The sequence below is a fragment of the Pan troglodytes genome, chromosome 5 (assembly GCF_028858775.2).
Source record: "Pan troglodytes isolate AG18354 chromosome 5, NHGRI_mPanTro3-v2.0_pri, whole genome shotgun sequence".
Lineage (NCBI taxonomy): Eukaryota > Metazoa > Chordata > Mammalia > Primates > Hominidae > Pan > Pan troglodytes.
This window is the reverse complement of record NC_072403.2, coordinates 83,228,749-83,254,710: the sequence shown is the minus strand read 5'-3', so window position 1 is coordinate 83,254,710 and position 25,962 is coordinate 83,228,749. Positions and strand designations below refer to the sequence as shown.

Here is a 25,962-nt window from a genome sequence, read left to right as displayed (position 1 = left end):
ACATTCAATCTGTGGGGAAAAGAAAATCGTATTTTCTGTTACCAGAATGTATTCATTCTTCCCTTATGAAAATGACTGCATGTGTGCACTTCTCTCTCTACTAAACCATTCATACAAAAGGCTGAAGTTAAAATCATGCTCATTCACCACTGAGGCTGTTATTTGCTATCATTTTCTCAGTTATGCACAATCTAACTTCACTCTCTTACTACAACTTATTCTTAGTTCTTTCATCCTCTCTTTCCCTGCTTATATAGAATGCAGCCAAGCTCAAATGTTATGCTTTTCCTCATTTTTGTCTACATTGTCCTGTGATTCTTAGAGCAACCTCCTCACTTTCATCTTGTAATTTCAATTTTTCTTAATCAAAAACTTGACTACTTAAATATTAGCCCGCCTAAGTGAAAAACATCTTTCACCTTCATTAGCTATTCATATTCATTCATCTGTAAGAAAAATACTTTTAAAACTCTGCATTACACAGAGATAACAATAAACATCCAAATATTTACATATGTGATCTGTTCTGTAGAATCTCACAATAAAAATAACTTCGTATATATGATTCACCCTTCACAATATTTATGTTTGAGGATAAAAGAAAATAATGTTAGTCTTATATGTTAATCATAAAAAATATATGTTTAATGACAGGAAAACAGCAAGTCATTTTTTCTAGTTCTTTAAAAATATTTTAATCGTGCAAAATCACCATAATGTACTCTAGCACAATGCTAAAATGTTACCTAAGATGGAGTGGCTTTTATTAGTTTTACAGGATGTGTATTTGGCAATAGTTATTAAAAATAATTACTCAAAAGGAACTCTATTATTTTAGAAACAATATTTTAAAATACAGCAGTAAGCAACAGAAACTATTGCTCTTTATACATTTTTGGCATAACACTGCCATACGGTTACAGAATTATAAAATAAGTATTTTATAGTACCATACAGATCCAGAAACTGGTTACAACTTCTACCACATACACATGGTATTGGTACTAACGAACATGCACAGCATTCTGTAATTCATACTGCAGTTGAATACAGAGCACAGAGAAGGCCCAGTGGCCACTGTAGAATCAGAGCTTATGTTATAAGTAAAACACACATCTTTGTAACAATCATAGGCATTTTCCTGAAATATTTAAAATACAAGGGACACAATAGTTTCCAAAATGACATAATCTGCCCTCCTTCTTCTTAGATAATACTAAAAAAGAAAGATTACCTTACATAGGAAACAACTTAAAGCCCTTTTTAAAAACAGGAGGAAAATGCTTGTCAAAGGACCTAAGATTTTGCTCTCGTTTGTTTCTCACAATTATAATGCCACACAATTAATACGCTGTCAACTCTTGACAGTGTGGAAGTTACTTCACTCACAAACCACCTATCACTGAGTCTTTCTCTTATCTGCAGCCAGACCATCAATTTAACTTGTAAAACTACCAACTGTTGCTACACACAGGCAAAGGAATTAAACTTGGTAGCTGATCATCTGATTACATCTATCAGTCTACTGGAGGGCTTCAACGCAGAGTAGGTGGAATTCATGGTTCAAATCAGAGTATTCATGGGATCTGTTTGCACACCAATACCTGATCTCCTTGGCACAAATACAGAGCTGATTCTTAAAGCATGTCCCCACAATAAAGCTTTTCTTAATCATTCGTCACCTGCTTCCAATAATTCTGGCACTTACACAAACTTATCAAGAGTTATGTCTTTATTTCTGTGGTGAGTTTCCTGTTGCTGTTTCTAGACTTTTATTTCATTTGTATTTTATTTTTCTTCACATGAAACAAAATCTGTTAGCACTGGGAAAAAAAAGTTCATTTGACTAATGAGTGTAGAATGTAAATGTTTCTTAGTACCAAAACTTATTATATATCTAATTTTTCTAGTTAACGTAAATTGTTACACAAAGTATAATTTAAAAAGTAAAACTATGACAAACCCTAAAGCTTAAATATTTTTAGAAAAAAAGGTATTTTAGCACAGTAAGTGACCATTACTGCCTTTTCTCTGAATCATTTTATAAAGAGATTTTATATTAATATACAGCTATGAATGAACAACTTCCCTAATTTTTTAATTAAATAAATAGGGGTGAGGGAAAAAAACTCATATTTCAATGATTCCCAAGATCGTTAAGATATTAACTACAATTTACTAATGCCCAACTGCTCACAGTTTTCTAAATAACTACAAAATAAATAAATTATAGCAGGTATTTTATGAGAACTGATACCCATCAAAATTGTGTATGGAGTCCATGATGGCCTATCCTCCCCAGAAGTCAGAGCTCACAGTGCCCAACACCCTCATTATCCAGAGGAGAATCTGAGGACCCATCATGCCAGTGGAGAAGGCTGGAGCCCAGCACTGGCGCCACTTTCCTGAGACGCCCACACTGATTCTTGTCCCTTCTCCCTCTCTGAACTCTACTTCCAGCCAGTTTGGGTCATAACACAAAACATTTAATTGTATTCTCTACATGAAAACTTTAGTTCAGGAAAATAAACATATTAAGAGGTTATTTCCCTCAAATAACTGAAACAATAAACTTCACAACAGAATAGAAAAAAAACGACAAAGAACAGTCTCTGTAATCTAGGAAAAATGCAAGAACGGTGCTTTTAAAATGATTCTAATGAGACTACAGCATAAAAGTTTTTCAAATTAGTTTCAGATTTCTCCAACTGCCTACTGGAATTAAACTTTTAATAATTTCTCTAACATAATTCTATTTCTGCATCTGCCTACATCTAAGAAGAAGCAAAACATAAATATTATTTGTAGTAACTAAGGAACGTTTAAAATGAAAATTATAGTATGTAGCTAAACTACAAAAAGCATAAATAAATATAACAGACAGTATAGTTAGTCTTTCTTAAACACTTTTTGTCAAATGTAATACATTGTTGAATATCATGGTGAGTACACTTCTTGATAAACTGATGCTATTGTCCCAAATGGCAACTTCTCCAAAATGATAAAGCACCAACTAAATTTCATTAAAAGAACTGATATTCATGGTTTAGAAAGTTCCCAATGATGAGATTTTATAATGGAATAAAAATGTAAACTTCTGAATGAAAACCATTTACATTTGTTAAGGCACATCTGGATACCTCCAGACATTCATATTTATAGCTATATTATTATTCATTTCAATAATAAGGGATTTCTAAAAACACATTCTGTCCCTGAACACAATCTGCTGGGTGTGTTGGATAACTAGAATGCAGAAGGAGCAGGGTAGTACTCACTGTCACCCTAGAGATTAGCCACACAAATATGTTCCTGTAATAAACAGTACAAAACTCAAAAAGAAGCCAGCAAATGTACACTCCTAATTTTCTAGATCCTACATTGACCCAGGCCATTTTTCTCTACAACTTCACCTACATTTAATGATTCTAGTGTGTCTAAATACAGCCTACCTTATACTCAACGCATATACCCCAAATGAGAGAGGGGAATTTCCTAAGTGGAAAACAAAATAGAAATCTTCAAAAACATTCCTACAACAGAGGATCGCCACTCACCCCAAACAGACATTAAAGACTGGTAGATGTAGTTACAATCAAGCAAGATCAAGAATATCCTTTGTATCTTAGATTAGAAAACAAAGCTTTAGAAGAGCCTCAATTATAGTTTAAAAAATGCTTGATTACTCAGTATGGATGACTACTCAACCATAACTCTATTACAAACTTGAAAATTTAATATTAAAACAATTAACCAAATATTCTCCCCCCATTGGTTAACCCAATTTTTGACCACTCAGTGTTGAGGTTCATTTACTACTCTGATTTTTCAAAGACTAACTCATATGTAATACTGTACTGTTTTTCCTTTCCACCACATCATACTTTCACTCAGATTAAAGTATAAAACTAGAAGCAGGGTAGGTGATTTTATATGACAAAATATGAAACAATGACTATGACAGGCATTATGGCATTTTCATATGTTTATATTTTTACTACTTAGCAAAAAAATACTTAGAACTTCTCTAGTAACTCCTGAGTTGTAGATTTTATTTTCTCATTGAAGCTGGAAAAAAGTAGTCCCAAAACCTAAATTCAAAATAAAACTATGCAACATAATTTTTGAGTTGACAACTAGGCTTGATTTAGAGAAAGTAAACATATTTTCACCTCTATCATTATACTTTTGAATTTCTTATGAGATCAAGAATGAAAATGTATAATGGTACAATATTCTTCATGTTATAAACTCTTTCTCTACTGTACAGAAATATATCTTATAACTATATGTCACTTTACAGTGTTTCAAAATAGTTTCACATAATCTCCTTTGATATATGAAAGCACAAAATATTAGAAATGTTCTAGACTAATCAAGCGATATAACATCTATTTGCCATGAAATGCAAGTTAGTATTTTATCAATAGCCAATATTTAGTATCCTTGCACTCCACAGTACAACAATAAAGATTATATATTTGTAAAGATTCAGTAATATTTTTAGCTATTTGGTCATGCTTCACTGCATTTTTTGTAACAGCTTCTCAATGAATTTCTGCAAGCATATCGTAGTTTTTAAAATTACAAAACATAGGAGTCAAACCCAGAGCACTGTTTCATATATAAGACACACATAAATACATATCTATAGATCTTATTTAAAAAACTAATATACAAAGCATTAATAGAAAAAATTTCTAGACACTCAATGTTTATCTCCAAAAGGAATGATATCCTTTTACTTGTTCTCCACTGAATGATTATCTAAGTTATTTAGGGATTAAATGTAAGAAACATACTATTATATGTGAATATGCATTTAAAAACACCATAGTGGGAAAAGGCCACTATTTAAGATGGATGCCAGGAAGTTTTCCTCTTGAGACTGAATATTCTCGAATTTAATGGTACAATCTAATCAAAATCCCTAAGTAGGAAGAATATTCTAAAAGTTAAGTTGCCAAATGAAATGTTTTTACTCATAAGGGCTCTAATATACTACAATTTCTAAGTAATTCAAATTACATTCATTGATTTTAGTATCTGGTAACTTTATTAATATCATAATATCTGGTCACAATCTTTTACTATTATGCATTTAGAAAGTTGTCTGAATGCTTTATCATGTATATAAAATTGGTAAGTTATTTTGAATTAAATTATTTGTGTTCTACAATTCAGCCTAATTTGACAATCGCTTCTCATCCTCTAAACCCTGTAGAACTATTTACTAAGCTCTATGGAGACACAGCTACGAGCACCACATAAGAGTGTCCATGTTTTTCTTGCATGTAAAACAGAAATTGAAATGCAAAAGCAGATTGCCAAATCCTAATACTCACAGAACACTAGGAAAGCAAAAACTGGCATATGATGGGAACTAAAAATGAGAAAGTGTTCCATACTATACGTATTGGAACACAATGTATAACAAAAGTGCTACTGAGATTCATATAAAAAATTAGAGTTAAGCAACTGGCATGTTTCATGTAAACTTCAAAGCAGTAAAGTCATATTTCTAGTGGCATACTGTAAGTGTGATTATTTTCAAGAAATCCACTGCAGAAAATGTGGATCAATAGAGGCAACAGAAGATGATATGAAGTAGGACATATTACAAATTCCCTACGGGATTAAAATGAATAGAACTTCTCTTAAAAGCCTAACAAAAAAGTTAATTCCTTTCTAAATGAAATAAAGTAGACATGTTTCATCTATTCATTGCTTTAACTATATTTGTATATATGCTTTGAAGTTCTTATCACAGTGTTTTTTGATTTGTAATAATAATTAGTAATAATATAGAAACAAAATTAATTGTTCTTAACCAGTGCTATGTAACATATTAAGTGCTTACTAGAGTTGCATATATGGACTTTTAAATTTGTTCTCAATTTTGAAGTTTGATAACTTAGAGATGCACAAAACTATACTTTTTAAAAAACACGTTTGGGCTAAGCAACATTACTAATTTTGTAATCCATAGAACACTGACATATTCATGGTTTAAGGGACTACTGTCTTGTTCACAGTGCAAGAGGCATGCCTTTTAAAAAGGAATTTCTTATTTTTTAATTCTTCAGTCATTTACATTCAGAATCAACCATCAAATTTATATGGAACAGCCATAGAGAGCAAAATTCTTGTCTTGAACTTTTCAATCAAATTTGTTTTTAAGCACTTAATTCTGAAAACAGTTATTAATTTAAACAAAGCAAAATCTTGAAGTTATACAATTAGAAGTCCCACTCTGTTCCATGTAGATTTCAATATAGATCATCCTAATGTGTACAGTGGTCCCTTGATATCTGTAGGGGGTTGGTTCCAGGACCCTCTGCAGTTACCAAAATCTAGGAATGCTCAAGTCCCTTATGTAAAATACTTTAAATCATCTCTAAATTACTTACAATACCTAATACATACAATATAAATGCTATGTCAATAGTTGTTATACTGTATTGTTTAGGGAATAATGACAAATAAAAGGACTGCACATATTTAGTAGAGATGTAACCATCCATTTTTTCCAACAAATATTTTCAATCTGCGGTTGGTTGAATCCACAGATGCTGGACCCCTGAATATGGAGGGCCAACTACACTAGAAACACACACACTAGCTGAGAAAGATGGTGGCTTAAGGGTAAGTAAGCATGGAAAGAGGCAAGGAGGTGAGGACAGCAGGACTGATAGATAAGCTGGGGAGGCCAGAGCTCCACAAGGACATCCATTTCACTTATCAGAATCTAAAAATAAACACGTTGAGGTACTAGAATCAAAGAATCCAAATTAGTTTCTGAACACATTTGAAAAGATCAAACTCTTACAGTTAAAAAAAAAAATTAATCAGCCAGACATGGTGGCTCATGCCTGTAATCCCAGCACTTTGGGAGGCCGAGGCGGGCGGATCATGAGGTCAGGAGTTTGAGACCAGCCTGACCAACATGGTGAAACCCCGTCTCTACTAAAAATACAAAAATTAGCCGGGCGTGGTGGCACATGCCTGTAATCCCAGCTACTCAGGAGGCTGAGGCAGGAGAATCGTTTGAGCCCAGGAGGCAGAGGTTGCAGTGAGCCGAGATCATGCCACTGCACTCCAGTCTGGGCAACAGAGTGAGACTCCATCTCAAAAAATAATAATAAAGTAAAATAAATCCATAAATCAGGTAAAAGTGTAGCAATCCAATGAAATTATCCTCTTGATTTCCTTCATGTAGACTATAATGTCTGAAAAGAATGTATTTTGTATACCAAATACTACATGGTAATTTCTAGATACTCTGAAAATATTCTCAACGTAATTATTATATATAAAATTTGAAAATTCACATCCTAAAAGCATTACAGAATACATTCATTTATTGGGTCTTATCTTAAATCTCCTTATTAGATATTCAATTCATTGTCATCCAAAATAAAAAAACAAACAACAAAATGCTTATGACAGAAATCACAAACAGATGGCTAAAATTTGAAATTGACCTCGTCTCTGTTCTTTAGGATAAATTATACAATAGTTTTTTCCTCTCTAGCCTAAACTGGCTTCTGGGTTTTCTGATAATTCACTGTACTAGTACAACATCATGGCAATTTGTATTTCCAGGATTTTCAGTGTCTTGGTTATCATTTCCACCTTCTTCGTTATTCTCAGGAGATACACTCTCCTTTTTTTCTAAGGGAGTAGTAACTGTTTTCTCAGGTTGAGAATTCATGTTCTCAGCATTACTGTCCTTCTCTGTATTTCTTGGCTTGGCAGCTTCATTGCTGGGCTCTGGGCTGGGCCTGTCTGTCTCTTCCACAGGCTCTTTTGGTGCCACCTTTTTTTCTTCAGCTGTTTTGCTATTTAAATGAACAGCTGAGGAGGAATTTTTGGAGTCCTTGGCTTTTTTGTGCATAGACGTTTGACTGTTATGACTGGAGGCGAGAGGGGAAGACATTTTCTGGGCTTTGCTTCCCTCTGACTGTTCTTTTCGAGGCGGTCCCCAGATAAAGTTCTCTGAAGGCGTGTAGTGTTTCTGGGCGAACCGCAGGAGCTTTCTCCTTTCTCTTCTGTCTCTAATTGTATAAACAAAATACTCTAGAGCACTCTGCTTAATATTGGGAATAGTATTCTCCACAAGAGCTTCATGAAGAATAAATTTTACAAGAGGAGATTTAAAACTTTCATATCCAAGTTCACCAAGGCTTTTAAGAATACGAGTGATTCTTAAATAGTTGTGCTGGGACCTGGAAGAGAGGATTGAATAAAATGAGTGGGGGAAAGCAGGTGTAGGAAGGCAGGAGAATGAAACCTATTGGGAAAATATTTTTTATGGAAATGTAAGCCATGGAAATATGCTGTGTAATGACTTTTTAATGCCATATTTGATACCAGTAAGAATAAACCAGAGGGTATTAAATCCTTAGGCCACAATGTAATGTCAATCTATGTGAAAGTCAAATGTATAAAATAAACTTCCCTTGTCCGTTGAGTTCTTCATATGAGAAAAATATTTAGGTTTAAATTTATTACCACTGTCAAACTGTTGCTTATTACTGAAAATACACTGAAGATGAATGATCTAACAGAGCATTTATTTGCACCAACATCAATGTACTGTACTCATCACAGGTAACCATTGCTAAACACAAACACATTAGCTAACAGCTGACTGGTACAATTTATAGTGCCCGCTGATAAGCAAAATCCACCACGTAAGCCAACTCATAAGGATGGCGGCAAAAACTACTCTACTTTGCTAAAACAGTTCTGACAAAGGACACAAAACTGACTTATTTAGCAGAGCTTAGTTTAACAGTTAAGAGCATGGGCTTTGCAGTCAGATCTGAGTTCACACCCTGGCTCTGTAACTTAGCAGCTAAGTGAAACTATGTTTCTCTATGTCTCAATATCCTCATCTGTAAAATGGGGAAAAGTGTCCACAACTTACAGGACTGTTGTAAGAATCAAATGAGATGATACACATGCTGGGTATATAGAACTCCATTAGTACTAGATACTATTTAAAACTATTAGTATTATCATTTAAAGATACGAGATTAGGGACCACCATATTTGTACCTATCCAACTTAACCTAATTTTCTTCAATCTCTGGTCATTCTTTCCTCCTCTTTCCCTATCTGATAATTTTAAATCTTATTTCTAATGGTCTTGATTCCAAGGGTACATTTTCCCCCAGATTACACTAACATCTTTCCTCTCTATCACAAAACTAATGCCATTACTGGATGAATGTTTTCCAAATCTATTTTGTCACAATTCATAATGTAACTCCCCAAACTCACTCAGCTCAATCTTTGCTTTATTACACATGCCTGGTCAAATTCCAAAAGAATCATCAGCCACATGTATTAATCATAGGTGTTGTCAACAGCCCAGGTATTTATTTACCCAATATTGCCACATAACCATAACCATCACTTATTTCTAACTTCCTAAAGCCTGTTTTATATCTCAGACACGGAACTTTCTGCAAACATTATATATACCTGTCCTAGCTTCCAAAAATGCTTGAAGATTTTACTTCGAAATAATTAGCAAATTACTTGGGAAGCAGGGAGAAAGATGTTGATGAATTAAGGGATGGCAGAGTATGGTTCCATGGTCTTATGTTTCAATGAGAAAGTTTCTTTGGACAAAACAAAAACCTTAATGATTCATACTAACCAAACACTGGAAAAGCTAAGCCCAACAGTTCATCATCTTCATCTTTCTGGATGTTTATTAAAAAATTATTGTCTTAACATTCAATTGTGAAGCCCAGAGGGTAAAATGCAGCACAGATGTCTCAGTTTTATACATCTGTATTTTTGAATAGGAAGTAACACTCTTGAGACAATACAAATTTGGGTACAGTTAAGACAATGTGTCACTAACAGCAGGAGCAACTTAGTTGTTACATTCCTATGGAGTTTGCATACTCTAAATACTTAGTGACAAAACCCTTGGGCAATTCTGCCTCATATATCTATGAGAAAAAGATGTATAAAAAGGTGGAAGAATTCTTTTTTAAAAAAAGAGGAGCTCTATGACTAAACAAAATTTACTATATTTGCAACCAGCTCAATTTTATATAGCCAATCTTAGATGAATGCTGAAGTTAAAATTTCTGTACACATTTACTATATCTATATATGCTCCAATTAAAAATATTTACACAACAGTATAAAAGGAAAAAGACTTGGGTTAAAAAATGATGATGAGGATCCTAGAACAAAACTACAAAATAAAGCAATTGGGTGTTTCAGTATGATTTGTAATAAATGTCATAGTGAAAGACTAAATGGTATAGAAGAGAGTGGCTAAAATCCTTATAGTGTATAAACCATCTTAGGGTTACACCATAGGCAAAAGAAAGAAGCTGAGGTTCCAGACAGAGGTTAAGGGTAGCAAATAGTGTTGAAATTGCAAGAAGTCTAGGTAGGTAAAGAGAGAAGACATACAAGGTGAGAACCAGGAAACAAAAAATAAAAGTTAAAAGGCACCCCAGGGTCTAAATATGGCTCAGTAATCCAAGTTGATTACAAGCAAAATTGAAAACACCTCTTAGTGGTTGGTCCATATATTTGTACTCTCATGTCTGAAAATATTTTGCCTCTTTTAGTCAAGGTCACTTGTTCACTCAATGTTATTTTATTTTACTTTGATTCAATATTTTTCCTCTGCTTAGCTACTATAAATATATTGAGTTCCCTGCCTACTGTAAACTACTCAAGATGCCATATACATTAAAATACAAATAAGTTATGACATTAAGAATAAGTCAGAAAAGGACCCAATTGAAGAAGAAAATAGAACAGGCGTTTTCATAGAATCCTCTATCATTTGTTCAAATCTAGTCAGTAAAGATTTTTTGCAACTAAACTAGAGAAGAAACAGCGTGTTTTCTGGCAGATTCTAAGGCAGTTAATTCACAGCTGGAAAAGCTCTATGCTGACAATAGGTGGCAGAAAGAAAGGATGGGGCAGAGGAGTGAGAAGTGACTTAGTTCAGGCTCCCTTCCCCTGCCTCAACCCTGGAAATCATTTAATTAAAGCCTTAAAAAGAGACTCTGTTTCCACCTATAAATCAGAGGATATGATAACAAAACTCCAAGGAGGATTTAAGCTGAAGACCATATTTTGTTCATCATTTATTCATTCAATAAAAATTTGCTAAGCAAGATTGCTATTCCAACCAAAAATAACAAGTTTGAGGTATCTAAAATGATAGTCGTTAAGTACATGAAAGATGAGGTACTATCAAATCCTTTCAAAAGATTTACTGTTACTTTTGCTGTCTTTCATGTCAATAGGCTGCTGGCATGTAGCTCTTTCACAGTGTAATATAAGTGTTTAGAAACTCTGTCCAGAGCTAGCTACCTGTATTGCTTAGGTAGAGGTATATATACTTATGCTTTAAGTGCCCTACATAAGTCAAATTTGAGTTATGAGTTAATGGATCTTCTAGTCAGGAATATAAAGCTTTATGCCCATATCTTTAGCATTTTAGTACAAACTACCATTTTAATATCATTGATTATAAGTAATAAAGTAAAAAGAAGGCTTTTTACTTCTTATAACATTAATATTTATACCCATCTGAATTAAACAATGAGAACACATGGACACAGGAAGGGAAACATCACACACCGGGGTCTGTTGTGGGGTGGGGGGAGTGGGGAGGGATAGCATTAGGAGATATACCTAATGCTAAATGACGAGTTAATGGGTGCAGCACACCAACATGGCACATGTATACATATGTAACTAACCTGCACGTTGTGCACATGTACCCTAAAACTTAAAGTATAATAATAATAAAATTAAAAATATATATATTTATACCCATCTTACCAAAGCAAGGTGAAAGTTCTATAAAAACACATAAAAAAATAGTTAACTGATGCACAAAACGTAGATTGCTGTGGCCAAAGGAAAATTGCTTAGGTTAGTTTTAATTTTTTTGCTCTTAGTACTTGCTCAGTTTAGCTAATTATAATATGCTTAAAAGTACTTTAAAGCTGGTGGCTGTATAGGCCAGCATTCATAAATAATTCAACTATGATTAGTTTAAATGTAACTATAATTAGTTAAAATTTAACTATAATTAAAAAGAAAATAGACAGTGACTATGAAGAAAATATCAAGAAAAATAAACTTTGGTTATGAGTATTAACAAAAGTTATAAACATCCAACCAAATGAATACAGCAAAATAATTCCAAATAAACTATGTTAAAATGTTCTTCATAAGTTTTGGGACTTATTACCCAAAAATGAGTTTTTGTTTTTTACTTTAATAGTGAAGACAAATGTAATTTTCTCTCTCTTTTAGTAAAAAGTATGGGCCCATCTGATTTTTATACATCATAGGCTTAATTCATGAATTTAATCTTAAGAAGGCATTATGCTTAGAAACAGATTGTGCCCCAAGAAGCTTACAGCCTACAAGAAGGAATACACAGAATTGTACACACGCAATAACAATAAACTCAAAGAAATGTGGCATAAGGAGGAGGGAGAGAAGCAACATTTGGCTGTGGGCAATAGGAAGGTTTCAGGGAGAAACAGGTCTGAAGCTGAATAGCTGTGTTTCTACCTAGAATTTTGTTCCTTTTTGTTGTTGTTTTGTTTTGTTTTAGAATGTGGTACAGGAATGTAATGCATTTCAGACTAGCTTTTTAATCCAAATTCCTGGGCCCATCTCATCTGCTAGTTGTTCCTGCGTTTCATAGAGAACTCTGACCAAGGGAAAATAACTGTGCTGGCCCCTGATTTATCACAGGGGCCTTACTTACTCATTCAGGTGCTGAAATCTTTCCTGCCAGTTAACAGCCCGAGCAACATTTCCAGTTTTATCAGTCAGTTTTATTCCAAAAAATTCTAGCATCATTTTATAAGCCAGGAGGAATCTTCTAATTGCTTCTTTTGTTTTTTTGAATTCCTAATATAAAAAATGAAAAAAGTCAGCTGAAATGATTCAGTAGCTACAAGGACAGTGAAATAGCAATATTATTTGGCCACCCTGTATAAAATGAAATGAGCTTGCATTACCTCAATTTCATATGTAGTTAGTTCTTTAGCATAGAAGTTCAAGCCTTGTTCTCTCAGGGGGAAAAGCCTATTTATTTAAGAAAAATAAAATTTTTCTATTAACGTTGTCTGGAAAACATACATGATTAAATAGGACATGGTTCAAGATAGATAATATGTAACTGACCATTGAATGTAAGTGTGGTTGTGCTCCAGTTTTTCATAATCTCCTTTCCATTTACTTAGAACTTCTTCAATGTAAACACCTAAATAGTAAATATTTAAAAATGAACCAGACATTTCAAACATTGTGAAGGCATTTTAAGATTTGAATCACTTGAGTTTTATACGAAAACTTGTTTAAATTTAATAATAGCACACAAGAATAATGCTTTTAAAAAGATGAATACCCTATGCCCATATATTCGGTTATGTGATAAATCTAATTAAAAAAATTAATAGCACCTCAAATTGCACAAGGCTTTGTTGGGCAATGTACTCTAAAGCAGAGCTTGGCAAACTGTGGCCTGCCAGCTGTTTTTTAAATAAAGTTTTATTGGAATATAGCTATGCACATTCATTTATGTATTGTCTATGGCAGTTTTTGTACTACAGTAGCAGAGCTGTGTAGTTGCAATACAGACCCACTGTCCCCCAAAGCCCAAAATATTTACTATTTGCCCCTGTACAGAAAGTTTGCCAATCCCAGTCCTAGGAGTTATATAGTTCTTTAAATGCTAGATTGGCTCAAAATGAAATGCATCCTAGGGAAAAAGAAAGAAAGGGGAGTAGAAATAGAAGAAAAGAAATGAGAAGGAGAAAACAAAGGAGAAGGAAAAGGAGAAAAGAAAAATGTAGGAAAAAGTTGTAAGTGCTTACTACATGCTGTGCCCATATTACACAGAGCGCACATTATCCAGCTTAGTCTTCACAGAATGCTGTCAGTGTTATGATCCTCATTTTAACAATGAAGAAACTGGGAGATTTGTTCAAAGTTACACACTAGTAAAAAAGTAAATCTTGAGTGCAACATAGGTCTTTCTGGTTCCAAGAAGTAAGCCCTTTTCACCCCGTCCACTTTTCCTCTACAAGAACTTACAAAAACAAAATCCTCCTGTTCCTAAGTCTGTCAAGGTCCTTATAATTGACTAGCCATTTAGTCAATCTTGTAGAAAAAAAAATAGCAATATAATATTTCTCCGAACATAACTCATCTCATTCTGAGATCACCAGTTTGTAGTAGAGGCCCACTCTCGGAAGGTTTGGTAAAAATTTGTTTTGAATCATAATGTTGGCTTTATTGGCATGTTGAAACCATTTACCTCTGTAATTTTCCATTTGTTTTCCTTTACAACTACCACTCCTCCTGCCTGATAAATAAATACCATTGCAAGATTATGCTTACTGGCAAGTAGTGTGTGTGTGCGTGTGTGTGTATACTAGGGAGGAAAGTGAGTTGATATAATTTATATAATAAACTAGGATAAACATTTTATCTGACCTTAGCTAAAACTTCTGACCCCCACCAATCATAAGATTTCAAAATAAACTTTGTAATAAAGATTACCAAAAATTCAATATATTGCTTGAAATTACTTTTTAAATTAATATTTACAAAATAAATTCCCTAGTAGAAAAAAATAGAGTTAAATACTATCATAGCTTTATGTTCAATATTTTTAATATGTGAAGGCATTCCTTTAGGAAAATTGTATGAAATTCAAATCAGACTCAAATTAACAATCTATCATTGCATTTCTTCAAAATACTTTTCTACCCCAAGTCCTAACAAAATGAATAATTTGGCCAATATTTTTCCATTAGTAAATAAAGCAGCACATTTCTATCATTAGTAAATATAACTGTGCAATTTTATCCAGAGGTTTCACTCCACATCACAGCAGACTTTCAGGACACCAGAAAGTTAAAGACAAGTAGATCTGGCCATGTCAACGATGTTCTCAAATATTAACTCCCAACTGGTAGGTCTGTTGGTACACAGTACTGGGACTCCCTCCTCCCAAACTCCATTCAGGCTTTAGACCTCTTGCCTCGAGTTAGTTCACCAAAGAATGCAAGGTCCTGCCACTTGAAAGCCTTGCAGTCTATCTCCTTCATTCTGTGACTCACACTGCTGTGGAACTGGCTCAGTTTCCACTGCGAGCAAATAGCAGAAGCCAGGGCAGTCTGACCACCTCACACAGAAAAGGGCTCTTGGGAGAGAAGCCAGCTTTCCTAGGGTGACCTGGATAAAATTAGGATGACCACCATGAACCACAGCATGATGCCTCAGTGAAATATGCAATGTTGTGGTCATATTACCATAGCAGCTGCATCTTCTCACTATGGGTTTGGAAAATATCCTAGGAGGGCAATTGCAGAGTTGGGAAGGAGACAAGTGTATTTGGCAGAGTTGGATGGAGATCTACTGTATCTGCAGTTCCCTTCCCAGAATATTGGAACTCCAAACAGGGATTGCTGTAGATTGCTGATACTGAATCTGAAAACTGACAGGAAAGATAATTCTAAATACAAACAGCACTTTTCAATCACATGCTAAATAGTTTTCAGCTATGGCACAATGGAAAGAACAGTGGACTCTAGAACCTGCAATCGAGTGACCTAAGCTTTAAGTCCTAGTGACCTAATCTTTGAGATGAGAAAGCTGAATTTGATCTTCTCTACTGTTCCTTAATAACCTAAAATTCTATGGTTCTATACATCTCCTCTCTCTTCCTGTCACAAAAATTGTCCCTACTATCTTTCAGATAATAGCAATGTAAATAAGGAAGATACCATTAATCCATAGCTCTTCCTCCAGAATTTACCAAGGGGACACATTAGACTGCATAGCAAAGTAAATCCAATCAATGAAACAAACCACAAAATAAAGAATAACCAAGTGTATGTGATTATTTAAAGTGCAATTTATCAAGTAGTACGTTACTCACCATCTGGCTTGAATGGAATTTTATTCTTATAAAAACGAAGATTGCTCAAGTCATTTTGATATCGGATATCTTTGAAGTTCTGCTAAAGGAAAAAATAAATCAATCTCCAGCACATAGAAATACAGTAAAGGTACAAGAACCCTTCATGCATGTTTTCTCAGTGGCGCCATAAAAATTTAAAAACAGAAGGAAAATAGTTTACAGTTTAAAACATAGCATTCTATACTCTTACTGGGTACTGGTGTCGGTACTTGTACAAATCCCTGGCAGCATAAAAACTTCTCTTTGGTTTGGCAGTTGCTTCATTGGAATCACCACCCTGAAATAAAAGGTGAAACTCCGTTTACATGTTGACGCAAGATAATTTCACAAAGAAATTTCCAGAACAAACTTAAGGAAGATCCATAAAGAAAGCCTGAAAATTGTCAATCTGTCCAGATTAATGAAAATATTATAAATATTCCTTTAATAACGCTTACTAGCAATATTTCTTAGCATCCTATTTTTCTTATTTGAACCAATAATATTTGTCCTAAGATATATTACTGAATAAAACACTTTATTATTAACCAAAAACCTAAGAGGCCAATGTTATGGATCAATATCCATCAAAAATGGAACTCAAAAAGGAATTCAAGACATTTATTTACCAGATGATTATGCAAGTGATTCTATGATAAAACTTATTTTAGAATATTTTACATAATACTAAGAATGTGTTAAGATACTAAATCAATTCTACAAAGAAAATTGTCATTAAATTTGCAACATTTAGCTGTACTTGGAAGTCAAGTAATATTTATGAAAAGAAAGGATTTTAAAACAAACTAGCTTTCTAAACTCCATCCTTTATAATACCATGACAAGTACACAAAGGCATGAATAATCATCTGTTCACTGAATGATAATACAATGTGATATAAACATTTAAAATATGTACACACAAAGCAATAAAATGCTCTTAAATGGAATGATGTCCAATTGAAACAACTTATACATGGTAGTTTACTCATACTGTTCAAACTCTTAAGTAAAATTCCTATCACCATGAACTGATTTTTAAAGTATAAGATGTGGGTTAAAATAATCGATTTGCATTCCCTATATGTACTATTATAATGTATGAGAAAGTGCTGATGACAATCATGAAAAAGAAAAACTTTAGACCTTTAAGAGTCATTAAAAGCTTTGCCCCAAATTCTTTTCTCCTCAACCCCTGTCCTCCATCTGTGTTGACAGATTGGCATCCTCTAAGTAATTTTCACACATTTTTGAAGTGGTGTGATTCTCACTATTACTACAAGTACCGAGTTACTTCAACATCAAATCTTCTGATGCTTAACATTAGTTACGCTGTCATGTTACATAAGCAAGGAAAAGCTTGAATTCTGGTCCTTGCCACACGTTTCAAAATAGCTCTGCCTAGCAAGTTTCTGAATCTATTTAGCCTGAGATACAACCATATGAATCATCATCCTACATTTGTATAGAAGGCACTCTCCATTTACAAAGCACTTACATATATAGCGAATAGACAACAAACAGGGTTGACAGTCAAAAGGCATTATTTCATTTGATTCTTAAAACACACCTGATTGACAGTTAATTAGTGTTTCCATCTTAGAAACAAGATATCAGGGGCTTAGAGAAGTTGCACACCACCCAGAGTCCAGTGACAGTGCAAGAACAAGAATCCCAGGCTCTGGGTCCCAAGTCCAGGTCTGAATCAATCTCAGTCACACTAAAAAATGAAGGATATATGGAAACCTTGGTGTAGTATCAGTAGCCCAAGACTTGGAGTCAGAAGACTAGGAATCTGAACGCTGCTTACTTGTATTTGTGAGGCCTTAAGCAAATCATTTAGCTGAATCTTAGTTTTATCATCTCTGAAATAAAGATAATGACTCAAGCCCTACCTATTTCTCAGGATTATCATAAGAATGTCTGTGTCCTGCCAGCATCTGCTCCTGCTCTTCCAACCCCTATTCCCTTTGGACTCTCTACCCAGACCCCTTTCACCTGCTCAGACAAGGATTCTGTTGTTCAATATTGTTCCTCTTTCCTGGATCATCAAAATTTCCCTCTCTTCTGGATCTCAAACAAACATGCTGTAGTATCTTTAATCTTAAAATAAACATACAAAACATTCCTTGACCCAAGCCTACCATCAATTACAGATCCATATATCTACTCCTTTTTTATAGCAAATCACCACCAAAGAATTGCCCATACTTTGTCTCCTTCTCTTCTTTCCCCATTTTCCCCTGACCCACCTCAGTCAGGCTTTTGTCCTCAGCACTCCAACAAATAGTTCTTGTGAACTTCACCAATAAATCTCCATCTTGCCAAACCATTTCTTAATGTTCACCTCAGGTGACCTCCCAACAGAACTGGGCCAATTAAAGCATCCCTCCTTCCTGAAACACTGTCAGTATTTGGCTTACAGGATACTATAACTTTCTTAGTTTACTTTCTGTCTCATTGGGCTCCCCTTGTCAGCCTCCTTTTTTGGCTCCTCCTCTTCTTCATACCCTCTAAATGGAGGGGTGCCTAAGGTCCTCAGTCGTCATCACTCCTTGATAACCCCTTATCTTCCCATGCCTTTAAATACCATTGATCTCAGATGCTGAGGACTCTAGTCCTGGACTGTCTCCATTCATAGATGTAATGTAACTACCCAGCAAATGATTAACTACCCAACAACTCTACTTGGATGTGTAATAGGATATCAAACTCAAGAGAATTGTTGATTTAACCTCCATAGCTGCATTCTCCCTAGACTTCCCTGTCTTGGTTAATGTCACCATCATTTGTTCAATATTCAGAGGGACTAGGATGATGCAATGGAAGTGGTGTGAAGAAGTCAGTCTGGGATACGCTTTAAAAGTAGCTCCAGTATTACCTGCAAGTGGATTGACTCTGAGGAATAGACAACAAATAGGGTTGGCAGTCAAAAGGCAAAATTGAAAAGCAGATTTTTGGGGGAAGTCAGATGGTGATACTAACAAGAAAAATTAATCATTAAAAGGGAATAGGGAGGGCTGGTGTAGTCTACTAGTTACTGGGGTTGCAATTAACTGACTGAACATTATTAAAATGTTTTATATAGATGGACCTGGTTAGTTGGATTGAATCTTAGCTGGTGTTTTTTGATATTCCAAATTTCTGTAGGAGGTTACTTAATTGGGAGACAAACGTAAGGGAAAAACATGAGAATGCAGCATCTAATAATTTAATAAGATTGAATTAGCAATGCAAAACAACAGCGGCAAACCAGACACAGGGGCAGATGGAAATTCAGAATTCCACAGGTCCAAGGCGCTGATATCAGTGATAGATGGACTTGGGTTTGCATCATCCTCTCCCTCAGTGATCTTGGGCAAGTTTTCCTTTCTCTCTAAGCCTCGGTTTTCTCTAAAATGGAGACCACACAGCAAACACCCACCCCAAAATTGTAGTTCATTTAAATAACACGTTTAACACAGAGCCTGCACTAAGACTTTATGATTTCCTCCTTACCTAAATAGAATTGGTCATCAAGATGGCTGAGGCAGCGTTAGCTGTAATATTTAGGTTATGATTCCCCCAAAACCCTGTGGTCACATTGGACTTTGGGCTCCATTTTCCCAATCTCCATCGCCCCTAGCTGATAAAGAGAAGGGCCTAATGTGGAGCGGCAAACCTGAACCACCTCCAGGATGCACACTTCTTCAGGGGGTCGGTTACATATTTCCTCCTTTTTAAAGTTCCTGATTATTTTCAGTCCATCAGAGGTTAAGGGGCTTACTTATCTCTTGACTAACCTCTCCTCCAAGCTGTATTAGTCAAACAGTTCAAACACAGTTGGATCAACAAGTCTTCTGGTGAAATAAGATTCGTGAAGAATGCCCTGAATCCTAGGTTGAAAGGCCTGAGTTGGGCAGAACAGTGACGTATGAACTTCAGATGGGGGCCTACACTTCTGACGGCTTAGACCCCACTGTAGGGGAGAGCGCTGGCTGCTTGCACTTGTAGCCCCACCTTATTCTGAGTAATTTTTTTTTTTTTTTTTTTTTTTTTTACCAATAACACACACTAGAGGGGTTGTCAAAATCCTCTATTTTTAGACAGGTTCCTCCCACCCCACCTTCGCATAATCCAGCTGCTCTGCAGAGGCAAAGAAAACACCCATTCAAGTTGGGTTCTGCCTTGAGGGACTTCCCCGCCGTGCCCTCGGCCAGGCCCCAGGCCGGCAGTGGGAGGGTCCGGCGCTCTGGGCTCCTGCAGGCCCCCGGGCTCCACCGGGAGACAGGTCAGCCGCGGCGCGGAGGGGTCGGGTCGCAGTGGCGAGCAGCCACCTGGCGCCCCTGGCCTCCGAGCGCGAGGGCGGCTTGGCACTTGCCCCTCTGGGGTGCCGGGGCGCCCCAGCCCGACCCGAGGCCACCGCTGGGCCGCGTACCTCCTCGGCGCACGCCGCCTCGGCGTCCTCGTCCGGCGCGGGGCTGGCGCGGGGCCGCCCGCCGGCTTGCTCCGGGGGCTGCGCGGGCTGCTCGGGCTCCTGCCCCGGGCCCTCGCTGCCGCCGCCCGGCCCTGGTTCTTCGGGCTCGGGCTCCGAGTCGGTCTGCCAGGTGGAGTCGCAGTCCTCCACGGTGGTGGGCTCGCGGAAGCTGACCCCGCCGAGCAGGTTGCCCATTGAAGAGGCGGCGGCGGGCGCGGGGCTGCGGGGCTGCGGGGCTGCGGGGCTGCGGGGCGCAGGCTGCGGCAGGCGCTCTAGGGCCCGGGCATGGCCGCGGCGAGGGCGCTGGGCGGCAGCCTAGGCGCGCCCGCCCCGCACTGCCTCAGCGCGGCGAGCGGCGGACAGGCACCCTCGCGGGGAGGAGCCGGCGGCCCCGGGACCGCCGCCGCGCGCGCCTGAACCCGCCCATCCGGCTCCTTCTCCTCCCCACAGGCGGGAGCTGCCGCCGCCCAGAGCCCCCAGGGGAGCCAACTGCGGCCCCCAGCCGAGCGCCACCGGCCCCAGGCCGCGCCTCCCTTCCACGTTTCTCCCCGGAACACCGGCCTTCACGCGGCCCCCGGCGGCCCCCGGAGTGGATTGGGGTCGGCTACTACCGTCGCCGCCCGGAGCCGGGGGACGCCCTCCCGGGGCATCTCCCAGCTGAGCGGGATGAGGGATCCCGCCCAGCTCCGGGAGCTGAGGACTGGCGTGGACGTGGTGTCGAAGAGGTGTCACCGTCAGCAGGCGGGTCCTGTCCACACCCCCTCCCCCTCTCCCTGGTCCAGGAGGAAGACACTTTAGCTGCAGCAGAGGACAAAAGCTGATGGTGCCGGGCACCATATAAACAGGAAATCCCAGCTGCCACAACTGTACTTAGGGCAGCCACCTAGAGTCCTTGTGGTCTAGAAAAAGTCAGAGCTATCAGTCACCTCATCTAATGAGCAATCGCTCATGAAACAAAAGGAACAGTAACAACTGGACCATCACATTGATTTGTGGGTAACCTTACACCCACTACAAATTGGTGCTCTGGTTAGGCAAAAATCTCAGAATCAGTAGAACAGATGGGCTGTTTCTAATGGAAGAAGCCTCGGCCCTGTGGTCTGTTCTGCAAATGAAAGGAGGAGGGAGAACTGTGTTAGGGAAGTTCTTTCTGTTCTGTTCTGTTCTGTTCTGTTCTGTTTTCTTTTCTTTCTTTTTGAGACAGACTCTCCCTCTGTTGCCCAGGCTGCAGTGCAGAGGCGCGATCTCGGCTCACTGCAACCTCTGCCTCCTGGTTTCAAGCGATTCTCCTGCCTCAGCCTCCCAAGTAGCTGGGATTACAGGCATAAGCCTATAGAAGTACGTAAAGATAAGGTAGCATTATCAAATATGTGACTCAGAGAAAAGTGACTGTTGTAAAATGTGTCTTCTGGCTTTCTAACTAGAAGGGAAGCCTCTTTGCAGGCAGCCCCCGTCTGAAAGTGTGTCTGTATTTACAGTGCTGTCAACTTGGTGGGTGCTCAGTAAACATTTGTTAAATATGGACTGAGAAAGATGAGCTAGATATTTGAAGATTCAGCTGTTGAACTTGGAATGAATAGTTTCTTTTTAAATGTTTCATGATGAAGTAGGAAGCCAAATCATGTTAGATGGACTGTTTCTAAGGGAAGAATCAGGTAAACCAGCTGCCTATTCCATGGATAAATCAGGATTACCTAAGCTCTTCATGCACTGCAACAAGACATCTAGGCTGTGGCTCTGTCACTAATCAGTTTCTGACTTTAAGTAGGTCACATGAACCTAAACTTCCTCATTTGTAAAATGAAACCAGATCTCTGGGAGCCCTTCCAGCTCTGACCTTCTGTGATCCTATGACTGAGAAAAGCTCTGAAACTAATAAGAAATAGACACGGGGTGCACAAAAAGACTTTTGGCGCCGGGTGCGGTGGCTCACGCCTGTAATCCCAGAACTTTGGGAGGCCGAGGCGGGCAGATCACCTGAGGTCAGATGTTCAAGACCAGCCTGGCCAACATGACGAAACCTCATCTCCACAAAAAAAGATAAAAATTAGCCTGGCTTGGTGGCGGGCGCCTGTAACCCCAGCTACTTGGGAGGCTGAGGCACGAGAATCACTTGAACGCGGGAGGTGGAGGTTGCAGTGAGCTGAGATCAGGCCACTGCACTCCAGCCTGGGCGACAGAGTGAGACTCCATTGCCCCCACCCCCCGCCAAAAAAAATACTTTTTGATTATAATGGCTTAGCAGAAGAAGATGTGGGGCAGCCACATACCACAGGAATCCAACTGCTCAAAGCTGGGAATTCGATTTTCCATTGATAGAAGACCGGAACACATTGCAGAAGTAGATATTGTCCATCCAGCCTTAAGTGTTCCGAGATTGTTGATGTGGAAAGTCTAAGGATAGTTGTTGTGTCCCAGGCGCTCCATCGGTTGGTTTAGGTGTATGTAGATTAAAGTTGGCCACATGTTCTTTGCTGTCTTCCCATTGAGAAGTAGTCTTATTCCTTACTCTTGAAGGAGCTGGCCTCAGTGACTTGCTTAACTATAGAATATGAAAGAAGTGACAGTCCAGGATTTTCTAAGTTAAGCCACAAGGAACCTTGCATTTTCCACTGGGTCTCTTGGAATATTCTCTCTGTTAGCCCCATGCTGCCATGTAAAAAGTTCAGCTAGCTTGAGACTGCCATACTCCTAGAAAGGCCACTTGTGTGTGGCCTCTGGTCATCCTCTGGTCATGGTACCAGCTGAGGCCTACCTTCCAGTATCCCCTGCTGGATTCCACTTTTTTTTTTTTTTTTTTAATTGAATCCTCCAGACCAACCCATCCACCATCTGAATACCTTTCAGTGACCTCCATCGACCCTACTTGGAATAAAGGGACTACCCAGCAAAGCCCTGCTCAGATTTCTGACCCACAAAATAGTGAAATGCAATAAAATGGCTGTTGCTTTAGGTCACTAAATTTTGTAGTAGTTTGTTATACATCAGTAGATGATGGAATGGTGAGAAGTATCTGTGTTTGTGCATATAAACATTTAAGTAACTACTGCAATTAAATCCTTCCCTTTTACACCACCTTTTGAAAAATGTGTCAATTTTTATAGGACCATAGATGATATGCCAGATTGTGCAATATATTTTCTAAAGAACATAATTTTACATGAAGCGTAACACCAACCTTATATAATATTTAATCAATTTTAAGTTTAGAGCAATAAGCACGACCACATTGTGCCCAATCTATGTGTTATTTTTACAAGTTAATGCTGAAGTTCTGTCATCCCAAGCTTCTATACACAGGAATTATCCTTCTCGAATACCTAAACTTTTTTTCATTATCCCTGCCTTTCAGAGTATTTAACGTTCCTGCATCAACAGTAAAGAAGGGTACCTTTGCTTCGTATAAAAATCATCACTTAGCTCAGTGCCAGGCATCTATTAATTTATCAATATATGTTAGCTATAATGATGATTCATTCAATATGTCTTTAAAGAACATGTAATTCAACAGTAATATACACATGTATGGAACAAGGAGAAACTATTATCACAATGGACTATGATATAGTTTCTGACTCCCTGTAAATAGAATCTGCTCTAAATTAAGCAGATGCTATAGCCATGCTTCAATATAACTCTGTTTTCAACTTTGTTATGAAATCCTTTAAGGGTGAGGCCATTTTACAAAGGACAAAGAAACTGGTGCTTCAGGAACTAAACTTTTTTGGATGAAACCCAAATGTATCTGGCATATCTTGAATTGTCTTTTATAGTCAATCCTGTTTTAGGGACATTAACAAAGGTTTATTATTACATAATTTGAGAGTCTTTCAAATAAAAGGAAAGGGCAGATCAAGGGCCATTTTCCCCAACCTCAGGAGTTAACTCCTCAGTACCTCACAGGAACCTGAAATCTTTGGAGGAAAAAAAAAATAGTATTATTTTAAAAATTAAAAATAATAAAGATGGCTCTCTAAAGAAACATCTGAAATTAGTAATAACATGCTGTAATATTATTTTCCATTGACTGTAGCCAAGGGCCTCCGCTAGCACCCATGAGAACTTTGTGTTCTTGAGAATAAGACACCTTTGCTCCAGGGCTTAGTGAGCAGGGCCTGAACTGGAGTTCCCTCCCACCACCTTAACTGAACTCTTCATGCAGGACACAGCATGTACAACCTCACATAGAGTTCCTGACCAGACAAGACTTGCTGGAAATTTCCCAGAATCTTCCTTCCTTAAGGTAGGAGTTTATAATAGGTTATAATTTATGAAAACAAAATATTTTTTCCTCCTTCCTCCCTGCAAATATTCTATACTTTTTGTATGATTCTGAGATATCTTCTCCTGTATCCTTGCCAACCACTAACATCGCCATAGCCTCTCTTACAAAAATCTTTCTTTCTTTTTGGACAATGCAATTGTGCAATTCAGTGTTTTTCTGCATGTTTCTTTTATCTTTCTAAGGCTTGTTGCAAAAATATCTCTGCTGTCCATTACCTCTTCCTTAATATTCTTTCTTCTTATTCTTCTCAAAGAAATGACCAGCAATTAAAGCAATTCCTGTATACCAAAAACAAAGCTTTCAAGGTTGTTTTAAATGGGATACAGAAATAAACACACATACGTCTAATTTCAACTAAACTGAACTTGTAGTAGCAAAGAGATTTCTGCATTTTTTTTTCTTTTGAGATGGAGTCTCGCTCTGTCGCCCAGGCTGGAGTGCAATGGCTCAATCTCAGCTCACTGCAACCTCTGCCTCCTGGGTTCAAGTGATTCTCCTGCCTCAGCCTCCCAAGTATTTGAGACTACAGGCATGCGCCACCATGCCTGGCTAATTTTTGTATTTTTAGCAGAGACGGGGTTTTGCCATGTTGGCCAGGCTGGTCTTGAAACCCTGACCTCAGGTGATCCACACAGTTCGGCCTCCCAAAGTGCTGGGATTACAGGTGTGAGCCACCGCGCCCAGCCTGCATTTTTTATTATAGATATAAAGGGTCAAATATTTTACTATCAAATATTGGTAACAAATGAATTGAATTCCCTCACTGGCACCTAAACTGCTGCCAAGACTCTTCTGAACCCATGTGGTCTTCCAAATCTTATATATCAAATGTATCAAAAAATAGCAGGATATGTTGTGTGTGTACTGCTGGGGTTGTTTATTTGTTTGTTCGTTCATTCATTTTTGTTATTCTCACTTAATTTTTTTCATCAGCATCCATCATGGGAAGCCACCTTGCCCTAGGGAGAGCTCCTGACCTAGGGTCAGGAATATATTAAGGAAGACAGCAATTAATAAATTCAAAAATAATAATAATTACAAATTGTAAGTATAATGCAGGCAAAGTGAGATCATGGGGTTTTGGCTTTACTCTGAGAGTCAGAGAATTTCTCTGGGGAGGTGACATATAAGGGAAGAAATGAAAGACAGGAGAGAAATTAGCCTGACAAAGAGCAGAGAGAAGAGCATTCCTGGCAAAGATATTGGCATGGACAAAGGCCCCAGGCAAGAACA

At 37.8% G+C, this 25,962-nt stretch overlaps 2 protein-coding genes across 8 annotated transcripts in view; one reads left to right on the top strand and one right to left on the bottom strand.

Annotated features, from left to right (window-relative positions):
- Positions 1-25,962, top strand: part of LOC462815 (putative uncharacterized protein encoded by LINC00472) — a 242,395-nt gene that overhangs the window by 115,918 nt on the left and 100,515 nt on the right. The window lies entirely within an intron of this gene.
- Positions 670-20,782, bottom strand: OGFRL1 (opioid growth factor receptor like 1). 4 transcript variants are annotated; one of them, XM_009451541.5, is made up of 7 exons: positions 20,406-20,782; positions 16,200-16,286; positions 15,968-16,049; positions 13,204-13,282; positions 13,038-13,104; positions 12,782-12,927; positions 670-8,228 (listed from the first exon to the last, which is right to left on the bottom strand). In XM_009451541.5, exons 1-7 carry the CDS (start codon positions 20,637-20,639, stop codon positions 7,565-7,567), a joined length of 1,359 nt encoding a protein of 452 aa, XP_009449816.1. In that variant the 5' UTR covers positions 20,640-20,782; the 3' UTR covers positions 670-7,564. The 4 variants fall into 4 exon arrangements, with proteins under 4 accessions (XP_009449816.1, XP_527431.2, XP_009449817.1 ...); XM_527431.8 differs by having other exon boundaries at positions 15,968-16,046; XM_009451542.5 differs by lacking the exon at positions 20,406-20,782 and adding an exon at positions 20,094-20,369.

What these genes read in the sequence shown, in the direction of transcription:
- OGFRL1 (XM_009451541.5), bottom strand. Translation starts at nt 20,639, where the DNA reads ATGGGCAACCTGCTCGGCGGGGTCAGCTTCCGCGAGCCCACCACCGTG. An exon ending in AGGCGGCGTGCGCCGAGGAG is followed by an intron (nt 16,287 to 20,405) that starts GTACGCGGCCCA and finishes CTTTTATTTCAG; the next exon opens with GGTGGTGATTCCAATGAAGC. An exon ending in AATTCCATTCAAGCCAGATG is followed by an intron (nt 13,283 to 15,967) that starts GTGAGTAACGTA and finishes TTTACTATTTAG; the next exon opens with GTGTTTACATTGAAGAAGTT.